This window comes from Rutidosis leptorrhynchoides, chromosome 7, assembly GCF_046630445.1.
Source record: "Rutidosis leptorrhynchoides isolate AG116_Rl617_1_P2 chromosome 7, CSIRO_AGI_Rlap_v1, whole genome shotgun sequence".
NCBI lineage: Eukaryota > Viridiplantae > Streptophyta > Magnoliopsida > Asterales > Asteraceae > Rutidosis > Rutidosis leptorrhynchoides.
In genome coordinates, this window is record NC_092339.1 from 20,003,669 (window position 1) to 20,017,542 (window position 13,874).

The 13,874-nt window shown below is 38.8% G+C and overlaps 2 protein-coding genes across 2 annotated transcripts; both read right to left on the minus strand.

Moving 5' to 3' along the window:
* Nucleotides 1-39: 39 nt before the first annotated feature.
* On the minus strand, nucleotides 40-2,438 carry LOC139859001 (11-beta-hydroxysteroid dehydrogenase-like 3). The gene is made up of 6 exons (XM_071847824.1): nucleotides 2,256-2,438; nucleotides 1,972-2,164; nucleotides 1,515-1,600; nucleotides 693-824; nucleotides 470-598; nucleotides 40-279 (listed from the first exon to the last, which is right to left on the minus strand). The coding sequence occupies exons 1-6, from the start codon at nucleotides 2,436-2,438 to the stop codon at nucleotides 40-42; spliced, it is 963 nt and encodes a 320-aa protein (XP_071703925.1).
* A 2,652-nt stretch (nucleotides 2,439-5,090) lies between these two features.
* LOC139859002 (uncharacterized) lies at nucleotides 5,091-5,786 on the minus strand. Its single transcript, XM_071847825.1, has one exon. The coding sequence runs from the start codon at nucleotides 5,784-5,786 to the stop codon at nucleotides 5,091-5,093; it is 696 nt and encodes a 231-aa protein (XP_071703926.1).
* Nucleotides 5,787-13,874: the final 8,088 nt, after the last annotated feature.

Genomic DNA, 13,874 nt, shown 5'->3' on the forward strand with positions numbered 1-13,874 from the left:
AGTATATAAAACAACAGTACATGACATATCGATCTTTCTTCAAAAGACTTGAGCTAAATTCAAGTTAGGGATTCTATTTTTCTTCGACGAAATCTTCGGCCAAGAAATGAACAAAAAGGTCATAATCCGGTTGAAAATCTCGGGACACAACATCTTCCACAAGAATATCGTCTTCATCCAAGAAGGAACTGTACAAGTTTTATCTCCGCGTTTAATGCAGCTCATAATTTCTTTGGCGCACATTTCAGGTGTTAGTCTCGGTATCCACCACGCGCATCCCTAGCAGTGGAGAGCAAAATGAGAAATCGAATGAAAATTAAAATTACAAAATCTGGTCTAATGAATTGTATTTATATCAGAGGTTAAGTTGACTCGATAGTGCTTGGCCCAACATGATTGAGCCGAGCTCACTTGAACCAATTTTACACTATACTAGAGAGGCAACTGAACCTCTAATAATTTAGTGTACCTCTCGTAACCATTTCTCGTTGCTTAACCTTGTTTCGACTATTCCAGGAGTTACTATCGTTATGTTAATAGCAGAATCAACCTCGATTTTCAATGTTTCGAAGAAACTTAACAATGCAGCTTTACTTGCCTGTTTTATGAAATTTGTAAATTATTACTCAACGATACATGAATTTAAATATATAAGTAAACATTGATCGAATTGAATGTTTGGATTTACTCACATTATAGATGCTTACTCTTGGAGACGCAAACCAACTCCCACAAGAACAAATCACAATTATTTTTCCTTTGTTCTTCTTTAAATGCGGAAGTGCAAAATGTGTGGTATAAACTGATCCCCAAAAGTTTATGTCCTGAATTACAAATAAATATATTTATACGAAACTTACGTCTATCTTGCAATTTATTTATCTTTTATTATATACAGTATTATTTTATTTTATTTTTGTAATATGCTAACTCCTTAGATTCATTAATTAATAATTAAATTATTATTATATTTTCTTTTAACCTCCGGTCAACGATTTATTGATGACTTAACTGTCGCCTAGAACCTAAATTGAACTTCAGACGGGTTTAAAACCCATGAAAATTTAATTCTACGATTTTCATGGCGTCTCACACTTTTTCCTTTTCATTTTTTTTAACCTTTTTAATATACTTATTGTCCAGAGGTCCATGACGAAGCAATCTCTCAATCCATAAAACATTGAGAGAGAAGATTTTTTCTACTCTTGAAATGTTTCGCTATGGGTAGAAAAATGACTTCTACTCGAATCATATGTTTCGCTAGGCTGTAATTTTTTTTTAATCCGGACTGGGCGGGCACCCCCTCCGGGTATAACTAAGTATCGGCCCTAACCATATGTTCAAGCTCGAGCTTATTTAAATTCGGCTCGAATCATACTCTTAACGACTCGAACTCGAGTACCTCAACTCATTTACAGACTAGTGAGTACCTTGTATCTATCTAAGTACGCTTGTTCGCTTAACAACTTTTACTCAACGAAGTTCGTAAAACAAAAACACTTTAGAGACATTACCATAACCGGGACATTATCGGATACACGAGCTTCGTTTTCAAATAAACCAAACGATGCAATGGCAGCATTGTTTACAAGGTAATCCACTGTCACAAGATCAAAGATCAACATTCATTTTTAGCTTGTTCATGGGGATTTTTCAAAAGTTAGAGTGCATTTAATAAAACATAAGTGATTTAAATATTTTGATAATCACCCTGAATGAACATTCTCTTTTTATGGTAATAAGAGAATGTTACTATGAGTTTGGATAATTCGGCTCCCAAAAAATAATCATGCTACATTTGTAAGTGCTAAACAAAAAAGGTAAAATGCTGAATAATTCAACATTTTATTTGATCAACACTAATAAAAAACACTCTTAGTTAAAAAAAAAAAAGTATGCCATAGGACAATTTTTTTGTTTTCGACGAGGAAAATTAGTTACTACCAATAAACATGAAGATGATGGACTTACATTTACCAAAATGATTTATAGTTTGATCAATAAACATACTACAATCTTCAAGTTTTGATACATCGGCGGGTATCACAATCACGTCGGGTGATCCCATTGCCTTAGCACATTCGGCTACCGAACGAAGTTGTTCCTCTCGTCTAGCAACTAATGCCAAACACGCCCCTGCTTTAGCGAACTCCATTGCCATATGCTTTAATAAATTATAACAATACGATTATAAGCATATCCTCGACGACAATCATTACAAACACGTATAAATTTAATATATGAATTAATGGTACCTCGCCAATGCCCGCTGACGCTCCAGTTATTAGCATAACTTTTCCCGCAAGCGATTCAGGATACGAAGACTTGTAGGAAACCCTCAGGAGATTATATAACCAAAATGTGGGAACCCATATGAGAAACATAAAGATTGAATTAACAAGATAAATGACATTTAAAACATTGTATATGATATCCATGGCCATTGTTAGTAAACTATATAAAAATGAACATATAAATTGAGATGAGATTTATTAAATCAACAAGAAATAAAGAAGTATAGGTAGTAAATAACTATTGTCCATGTTATTCCCATGATACATGACAAAAATTGAATACGTGAGGACTCTTGTTTTTCTATTTTCATGTAATCGTATGAAAGTACTAAAACACCCCCATGTGATTGTTGTACTCTTTAAAGTTGTGAACAACCCCACCAATCATTCGAGGTAAAGTGCATTTTCAATGCTAAGTCGAATCATCATTCTATTTTCGGTTTTAAAAGTTATAATATGTTTATTTTTCATTGAGATTTTAAGGTTGCAATGTAAATACATAAATGATATAGTCACACCATCTCACTATAAGTGTCTACTAATATTTTTTAAAAGTCTTTATTTTCAAACATGTTTTATGATATTAGTGATTTTATTGTGATCTAATAAATCATTTTAGTGATTTGGATTTACTAAGTTGAAAGTGGTAGTTATCTTACTCTATAATGGATTCGGGGAGTGTGGAGTATACGTCTGTTAAAAGGTTAATGAGATAGTGTCGAGAGATTGGTTTGTTTCTTTTTTGAACAGCAGTTCGGGATCACCCATGAAGACTTAACCTCCCACGCGTTCATTTTCGCAGTTGCATAACGCGCCCCCAACTGCTGCCCAAGAGGAAACTCGGCCCAATCCGATGGCATGGGCGGTAATACCCCCTCCCCCACTACCCCCGCAACGCAATGTGCGGAAGACATCATTGGGTGGAATTTAAGGGGTAAAGGGCAACCTTGTATGCATTGCTGCACCCCATGAGAATCGAACTCTTGACCTCTCGCTAAAAGAGGCAGACCACTACCACGGGGAGCTAAAAAAAAAGGTTAGAGATTGGTTTGTGTAATGCAAAAACCATTACTTAGTTGAACTAAACAGGATGCGCCGCATCCTTAAGTGATGCGCCGCATCGTGTGATCACCGGGAGATATGAAATGGACAGTGGAATATGAATGCGCCGTTTATAAACATGATGTGCCGCATTAGTGCAGATTCTTAGGTCAAAAGAGGGAGATGTGCCGCATCTCTGACGGGCCTGTAGTAGAAAGGTGCAATCTTTGACTAATCATTTACAACGCCCATTCACAAATGGTTGCATTATGAACCTGGACATTTTGGCACAATTTTTTTTTCACATTTTAAGGTTATGGTAACACCATTTCAATAGTACCAATTATCACGAGTTGTGTCATCTGCTCATGACCACTTGAATGTAAATCAAATATCATAAAAGCCCATATAATTATCCAAATTGTTGGTATGGCGACAATAGTTCTTTTAGTCGTTAAAGCCATTAACGTGTTTACCCGACATTCAACATTTCAATTTTGAGGAATCTAACAAGTTACAGTTATAGTAAATAATTTCCGGTACCACCATCCATTTGATACTTGAGGTCACTAACATTATTTCGGTACCAACATCATTTTAGGCGAATCAAAACCCACCTTGGTAAGCAAAAGGAAAACCCACCTTGTCGTCATCTTCAACCCGTGATTTCAGTCTTAAGGTTTGGGTTTTAGTTTGAGTTTGGTGATTTGGGTCTGAATCGAATCAAATTCGATTTGTGATAGTGTAAGGATATGTACGGAGCTTTTGTCCGTGTTTTGTTATTTATATTTAGTTTTTAATTTGAGATGTATACAATCATGTTTAATTTTGTGTTTAAAAGGAAGAAGAAGACGACTCACCTATTAGACCATAGATATTGGTGATTGTGATGTGCAGTGGTGGAGATGCACTTTTTGGGGAAAAATTGTGACTGGGCCATGACATTTTGGGGGGAGTTGTAATGGGGGGCTTTTGTCATGGCAAGACTGTGACGTGGCATTTTCTTTTTCTTTTTTTTTAATTGTTTTTAAATTATTTTTTATTTTGTTTAATACAAAATATAAAATAAATTAGACAAAAGTACATTAATTATTAAAAAAAAAAAACATTACAATTAAAAAAAATACACGAAAAAAAAAACATTACAATACATTATTAAAAAAAACACTAGTTATGCATCGAGCGAAAGTTTGGCGGGAGGTTCCAAATATGAGCCGTTAAATCTTCACGAAGTTGATCGTGCACGTCTCGATCGCGAATCTCTTTCTCTCGTGATCGACGATCTTTGACCCTTCTCCGAATATTGCGACGAGGCCGGTTTTCGGGTTTATCTAACCATTCTTGTTCCCAAGTACTTAACGCAAACCCGTTATCTTCTTGTATCATGTTGTGCATAACAATACAACTATACATTATCCTTCTTATCTTATTAACACTCATAACTCGTGCCGGTGTTTTTAAAATCGCAAACCGACCTTGTAAAACACCAAATGTACGCTCAACATGCTTTCTAGCACTCGCTTGAAATTTAGTAAAATTTTTTCTAGGCTCTTCAATAGGAGTCGTATACCCCTTTATCAGTGTTTTTTAAATTGGATACATCCCGTCCGCCAAGTAGTAACCAAAGGGATACTGGTTTCCGTTTACTTCAAACGGTGAAGGTGCGGCTCTATCCTTACGAAGGGAATCAAACAACGGAGAATGATTTGACACATTAATGTCATTGTTTGAACTCGCCATCCCAAAAAAAGCATGTCATATCCACATATCGTATGAAGCAACCGCTTCAAGCATGATCGTCGGGTGACCGTGATCACCTCTCGTATATTGACCTTTCCATGCAACGGGACAATTTTTCCATGCCCAATGCATACAGTCAATACTACCCAACATTCCCTTGAAACCATGTTTCTCCTCGTGCGCCGAATACAACCGAGCAATGTCAGTTGCATTAGGCTTCCTCAAATATTCCCGCCCATATAAGTCAATTATACACTTGCAAAAATTATTTAAAGTAACATAACCCGTTTTTTCCGCCATTTTAATATATTCATCAAATATATCCGCGGTCATCCCATACGACAATTGCCGTAACGCGCAAGTTATTTTTTGAATAGTTGAGAAACCAAGACGTCCAAGTGCATCCGGACGTTGTTGGAAAAAAGTAAAATGATCGGGGGCATTAGGAGTATAAGAGTGTTGAAGAATACCGTCTTTGATACGGAGAAATAAAACTTTGCGCATCCGAAATCGTCTCTTGAAAATGTCGTCCGGAAACGTCGGATTTTCACAAAAGTAATCGTTCCACAATAATTGACCCGCTGCTTCACGATCTCTATTTAAAAAACGTCGTGGTTGTCTTTGAAAACTAGTTCTTGGTTGGATTTCTTCCTCTTCTTCGGACGACGTTGAATCGAATAATAAATCGATACTTAAGGCTAAAAAATCCATATTTTTTAGTTACTAAAACAAAAAGATGATATAAACTTTTATATATATGTGAGTGTGTATATATGTGAGTGTGTGAAAAATGAAAATTAAAGAGTGTGTATTTATAGAAAAAAAAAAAAAAAAAAAAGCCAACTGCTAGCTCCCAACGGATATAAAATTTAGACCAATCAAAACGTGCCACGTCTCCTAAACTTGCGTTTATCTGTGGTCTTAAATGAAAAGGGAAGAGAAGTTAAATTGACTCTTTTACCGTCATGTGCATAGCATGTGAGGGATTTTAACTTATTTTTTTAACATTTGTTAGTATTTTGGACTCACATGCAACAATTGCATACTTCGGAGATTCCCAATAATATTTTTATTTTGACCATGTTAGTGTTTTTCGACAGACCACAGGAACTCCCCAAGCAATCTTGTACGTAGTATTTTTTTTATTTGCGTTATAAAGTATTTGATAAAAATTATATCAATGAATTGAGTTTTAAATATATTTTTATATATATAATTTTGTCATGCTGGATGAAGTTTAGGGGGCTTGTGTGTCAAGTTAGCATTCATGGAGAATTCGGTGTAACTTCCTATTATTTTCTCTCTCCTCCCAACGTTTCTCTCTGACTCTGACTCTACATCTCCAAAAAAACAAAAACCCACTTTGGACTTAAATCGACGATTGCTGCCATTCTAGAACAAATTAGAAGCTGAGACCTACACCATTCAACTCGCGCAATTTTCCCGGACCCAACCGTACCTTTTTTTCCGGCGATTGTTGTGCCACCCGCCGCCACTCGCCGCACGCGCCGTCGCGAGAACTAACCCATAACCGTTATCTTTTTCTAAATTTTGCAGGGCTCCATCACCAAGAGGGTGCTGACTGCTAGCCGTGTACCGCCGAGGACTGCTGCCGGTTAACGCCGCTAATTGTGGACGTGTACCGCCGCTGACCAGGGCCGCTTCAGCTGCCTATTGAATTAGAAGCCGTAACCTACATCATTAAACTTGCGGCATTTTTCTGATTCTGTGAGTTCGATTTTCGCCGGCAAGCGTTTCGAAACGCGCCGCCACGCGCAGTCCCTCAGTTCGCCGGAATTTTTTCCGGGCACTTTCTCTGTTCTTTTCGCAGGTATTAAAACGAAGCCTCGCTAATTCCGCCGCCTCCTGCTGCCCTTGTGCCGTCGCTAGCCACCGCTGCCGGAATTTCCTTGTTTACACAAGGCTGTGTTTGTTTCTTTCTACCCTTAAACTTCTTTTACCCTTAACCTTACTTTGACTGTATTATCCTAATCTTGTGAGCCTTACTTTTTTGTATACTAGTTACGTGATTGGTATTATTAGAATATACGGAGTATTTTTCTAACTTGCTGAACTTGTTTTTTTATTTATTTTCTTATCTCATCTATTTATTTCTTACCATTTGCTATCTTTTTCCTATCTTTTGCATTACTTTGACTGTTTACTATTGTATAGCCCGGTCTTTATTGTATTTTACTTTTTTGTTTTGAATTCTCTCAATTTTTATTTTCTTTATAGGTTAATATAGACCCTACTAGCACCTATGATCACCTGAGGTCATGTCCTCCTAGATTAGGGGCGGATAGGACTAGAGGGGTTAGAGGGGGTAATAGGGTTGCTACCCCGGGTGGGATTAGAGTGGGTAGTTGGAATATAGGAACCTTGACGGGCAAGAGGATTGAGCTCGTTGATACATTTCTTAAGAGTAATTTAGACATAGGGTGTGTTCAAGAGACTAGATGGAAGGGTGAAGGGGCGGTAGATATTAAAGACTTTAGGTTGTGGTACTCGGGTTCTAGGATAGCACGAAACGGGGTAGGTATCTTTTTGGGCAAACTACATAAGGATAATTGTTGACGTGAGTAGGCTTAGCGATAGGATTATGTCGGTTAGTCTAATTATTAAGGAGGAGACTTTCACGGTCATAAGCGCATACGCACCTCACACGGGCTTAAGTGATGCGGAGAAGAAGAGTTTTTGGGAATTGTTAGATGAGGTAGTGAGGGGGTGCCCAGCGGACCATCGACTGATTATAGGGGGTGATCTGAATGGACACATAGGAGTGGAGGCAGAAGGTTACGAGGGAGCCCATGGGGGCTTTGGGTTTGGCCCTAGAAACGAAGAAGGGCGCTCAATCCTGGAGTTTGCCATTGCCCACGAGATGGTCGTAGCAAACTCTTTCTTCAAGAAGAGGGATGCTCAGTTAGCTACTTTTCATAGCGGGGGTCGTAGCACCCATATTGACTTTTTGCTCCTCCGTAAAGGGGAACTTAGGACTTGTAGGGACTGTAAGGTCCTTCCAGCATTGACTTGCTCCTCCCAGCATCGATTGTTGGTCATGGACCTAGTCACTCGGGGAAGAGTTGGTAGGAGGGCCAGGGTTGTGCAACCTAGAGTCCTTTGGAAGAACCTACACGGAGCGAATGCAGAGACTTTTAGAGCGACTGTTGCTGATAGATTGAGGGTAGAAGGGGATTACGTAGCCCCTACTGATGTAGATCAGATTTGGAACCGCATGGCGTCCACTATCAGAGATGTGGCAAAAGAGACTTTAGGGGTGGCAATAGGGACATCGAGAGCCCATAAGAGTAGTAGAGAATCGTGGTGGCTTAATGACGATGTCCAAACGAAAGTCGCGTTAAAACAGACGAGGTTTAGGGAGCTCATTACTTTTGGAGAAGGGACACCTGCAGAGAGAACTAGGATAGAAGAAAGATATAAAGAAGCTAAAAGAGAAGCAAAGAAGGTCGTAGCTATTGCTAAAGACAAAGCATATGAAGATTTATATAGGAAACTAAACTCTAAAGAGGGAGCTAATGACATATATAGGATAGCTAAAGCTAGGGAGCGAAGAAGCAGGGACTTGGTTAACGTCAAATTTATCAAGAATGAAGCGGGTCAAACTATAGTGAAAGAAGACCTTATTAGGAATAGATGGGAGGAGTATTTTGCATCCCTCTTCTGTAGGGAAAGACCCGAGCGGAACGGGGAGCTCCATGAGATTCGTGAGTATCAAAACAACTGTTTCTGTACGAGGATTAACCAGGAGGAAGTTAGATCGTCTCTACGAAAGATGGGGAGAAACAAAGCAGTAGGACCAGACCAAATTCCGATTGAGGCATGGAGGTGCCTAGGAGATGAAGGGGTTAGATGGCTGACAAACCTTTTCAACATGACGTTTAGAAGCGCAAAGATGCCTATGGAATGGAGACTTAGTGAGGTTATTCCCATTTACAAGAATAAGGGAGATGCACAAATATGTAGTAATTATAGAGGCATAAAGTTACTTAGTCATACAATGAAGCTTTGGGAGAGAGTGATTGAGACGAGGCTCCGACGTGAGACAAAGGTTTCAGAGAACCAGTTCGGTTTCATGCCAGGACGTTCGTCGATAGAAGCGATCCACATCGTTAGAAGCCTTATGGAGAAGTATAGGGAAAAACAAAAGAACCTACACATGGCATTCGTAGACTTGGAAAAGGCTTATGACTGTGTCCCGCGTGAGCTGATTTGGAAGACCCTTAATGTTAGGGGTGTCCCAAGTAGATATATAAGGACTATTAGAGATATGTATGAGGGGGCGAAGACTCGTGTACGTACGACGGTAGGAAACACTGAGTTTTTCCCAGTAGAGGTAGGTTTACATCAGGGATCGGCCCTTAGCCCATATCTTTTCGCTTTGATTCTAGACGAACTGACTCAAAGGATACAAGATAACATCCCATGGTGCCTAATATTCGCGGACGATATTGTATTAGTTTCGGATTCCCAGGATGAGCTTAACAGAAGGATAGAGCAATGGAGGAGAGCCCTAGAATCAAATGGCCTACGGATTAGCAGACTTAAGTCGGAGTACCTTAGATGCGATTTCAGGACGAGCGAAGAGGAACAAGAGGATATTGTGGACGTCCAAATTGGGGACCAAATTTTACCTCCACAAGAGTCCTTTAGATATTTAGGCTCGATGCTTCACAAATCGGGAAGGATAGATGAGGATGTGACACATCGTATACAAGTAGGATGGTTGAAGTGGAGGGCAGCGAAAGGGGTATTGTGCGACAAGAAGGTACCCCTTAAATTGAAAGGGAAATTCTTCAAGGTGGCAATCAGACCGGCCATGTTGTACGGATCGGAGTGTTGGCCAATGACGAAAGCCCAGGAGAGAAGGATGGAGGTGGCAGAAATGAGGATGCTTAGGTGGACGTGTGGTAAGACAATGCTAGATTTGATACCAAATGGAGTTTTTAGGGAGAACTTGAAAGTTGGGAACATAACCAACAAGCTGAGGGAAGGACGACTAAGATGGTTTGGACATGTTTTGAGGCGCCCACTTTTAGCCCCGGTTAGGAGAGTCGAGACCCTTGTTGTTGGGGGCGTAAGGAGAAGGGGTAGACCCAGACGTAGGTTGGAGGATAGATTGAAGCTTGACATGAAGGAGCTCTTATTGACTGAGGACATGACTTCTGATAGGAATTTGTGGAGGAGTAGAATTAGAATAGATGACTAGGCTTTACATTTTGTTTATTTTTTTTATATATTTATATTATATTTCCTGCCTACTTGCTTGTGTGCCTTATCGTATTGGATGTACCTGTATTACGGTTATATTATATATCTATACTTATTGTAGCATTTTCAGAGGATTTATTGTACTATATGGTTACATGTTTGTATTACATTATATAGAAATTAATTTATACATACTTACATATCACATGCTTTTATGCTATCATTGTATGCTTATTTGTCTATGTTTACATTGTATACCATCTATCTTATACTGCATAGTATACCTACATGCTTCTTACCAACATGTTTTCGTATACTTATTGTACTTACATGACTGGTTATACTTGCATATTTGACACGCACATATTTTAATTATATGTTATATTACATTATTTTGTTACATGCTTTATTTACCTATACATATCGTATTGATATATACTTTATTCATGGTAAAGTTTCTTTTTTTTCTTTTTTTTATCTACTTTACTTGTATACTTTTACTGCACATATTGGAATTCATGGTTCTTTATGGTCGGAGGTCCCTAGGAAGCAGCCTCTCTGCTCTACAGAATAGGGAGGGACGACTTCCTCTACCTGGGGACCGATAGGTATCCGTGGGTGGAGGAATGACTTCCCTTTTACTTTAGGGTAGAGGAAAGGACTGTCTACATCTAACCTCCCCCATACTCCACTATAGTGGAATTGGGTATTGTTGTTGTTGTTGTTGTTGTAAACGTTTCCACAATCAGAACTCGGGTTTCACTTTTGTGTTTAGTTTTTTTCATAAACAATTAGTGAGTTGAGAGTTTTACTTGTTTGTATTTTGTAAAAGATTGATTTGGTTAATGACAATATTTGCTTCATCGATTGAGAGTAATTTCGTATGTTCTTGTTTGATTTGGTTGATATAATCTACAATTGTGGAACAAACTGGAAACACAGCAGTCCAAATCAAAATGTAAAGATATTACCAAAAAAAGCTTTCACCATGTTCACTGATAACGGCTCTATTTCACCCGTAACGACTATATTTCCTTTCTTTTTCCGGTGAAATCTTCACCTCTCTTCTCGCTCTTAACTTCATCTCTTTTCTTTTAATCCAATCTGCATTTGTTAACTGGTAGTCACCCTTTTGATCCTCATCTATTTTCTTCTCTTTTGTTATTGCACACAACCTGTTTGTTCATTTGTCTCAAAGAAAAACATCTTAAAAAAAAAAAAAAAAAAAAAAAATTTAGCGGCGATCTACAAGGTCTAATTCCGGCAATCTGATCTCTGTCTACTAATTAGTCTTTTACGTTCTCTTGTTCTAGATCTAGATTCAATCTGTATTGGTTCTTTGCCTTCTCTTTTCTTATCCTATTAAGATGTTCCCCATTACGTGTTCTCCTTTCACACCCTTATCTAGCCGTTTGAACAAACAACCAAACATATCTCATCAGAACCGGCATTCGAACAATTCTTGCATCATCAACAACATAAAATATCAACCCGATAATGTTGGCGTATGGATTAAGGTTGACCGTAACTGCAAGAACCTCTCAGACCCTAATTCGGCCAACTTTACACCATCTTCCAGTGCCTTTCCTCCTCTTTATCGGCAACCAACAAACCCTAACACACAATTTCTCAACCGTATGAATGCAGCAAACAATCTACTATATCAACGATTCAAACATCAAGAACACAACAAAAACCTAATTAAGAAGTTTGGAAACCATAACCGTTCATCCGATAAGCCTACCCCTCCAAACCACCCAACCGAAAACCATAAACACCCCAACCATACAACCGAAAACCCTAAACCTACCCCATCACAATTCAAACACGTAAACAATGGCATCACCTCCTTTTTATTCTTCAACTTTCCAGACTCTTGGAACTCGGTTAAACTTTGGTCCCTTTTCAAAAAACATGGCGAAATAACGGAAGTGTATATACCAAAAAAAAAGGCTAAAGAATGGAAAAAGATTCGGATTTGTGAGATATAAGAATATACCTCCTCATCAAGTCGACAATATGGAAAGGAAACTGAATAGGATTGAAGCTGATGGTATGTTGTTGGTTGTCTACAAAGCTCACGGTCAAAATAAAGGTACAAAAGGGACTGCCGAAAACCATACTAATCAGAATTCTCAGGGTACTAATCAGAAGGTAAACCGTAATATTAATCTTGATAATACCGTTAATGATCGTACCTTCTGTGATGTTCTGAACAATAAGATACATGTTAATAAACACATTGATGCATATTTCTCCAAAGAATTTTCCATCAAGGTGCCAACCGATTCAAAGCTAGTCGATCTCCTCGGGCACGCTCTCATCGGTGAGATCAAGAATATTGAGCATCTCGATTATTTTAATGAAATATGTAAGTCCGAGAACTTTAATGGTTTTGAATCTAAATATCTTGGTGGTAAAGATGTATTGCTCCTGTTTGATGATATTAGATGTGCATTTGATGTTATTAATCCTATGAGCTTCGGTAAAAAACATCCTCTATGGAATTGGTTAGATAACATACGCCCTTGGGATCCGAAAGAATACACATCATCCGGACGTTTGGTTTGGTTAGACATTAGGGGTGTCCCTTTAACATGTTGGAACGAGTCTACTTTTCATAAGATAGCCAAGTGTTGGGGTGATGTTTTAGAACTAAAAAATTGCTCACTAGAAGAGAAGGGATCGCAAGACATCTCCCTCGGAAAAGCACTCATCAACACAAGTTCACTCGCCCTAATTTTCGGCCAGGTCTTTATTCATCACGATTTAAAGATCTCTAATGCATTTGTATCGGAAAATCTTAATACAGATGTAGATTTTAACTCGACGGACAATGATTCATCGGTTTGGGAGGATGATATACATTCAGACGAATATCCCTCGGACAACGAATCCCACATGGATGACGATCACGATAATAGATCACAAAATTCTGAAAATCAAAACCCACCGCCACCACGTGATAAACATGACGACCGCAATGTTAACCATAACTACACAAATCAAAACTAGACCTCATCTTCCACATCATCGAAAAGGGTCGAAACAACCAAATTCTCCACTCACAACCGTGTAAACTCAGACCATGACAATGAAACCCCAACATGACTTTCTCATATCTCGGACACAAACGTAGAAACCAACTCATCAAACCGACATCATTTACATAGCAACACCTCCCATACAAGCAACAATTCACACATCCCTGAGTGTCACCCATGCCAACCTATACATATAAGCCCAATCGACATCATGCATAACCTAACATCTTCCAAGCCCACTAGCCCAACCAAATCCCCTATCAACAATCCATGGGCCTCACAAATAGAACCCAGTATACTTAACATGGATTCTCCTGCAATACAAACAAATCACCCCACCATTCCTTGTAATGCCGAACCCACCGGGCCCACCGAACCCACCGAATCCCTAAACATCACACCCACGCAAACTTCACCCTGTCAAACACCACACCCACTGAACCTACACATGCTGACACTACCCTTGAACAAACCATTCCAATCAATTCACCTAGCCATTTACCTACGGTCCCCATTGATGAACACC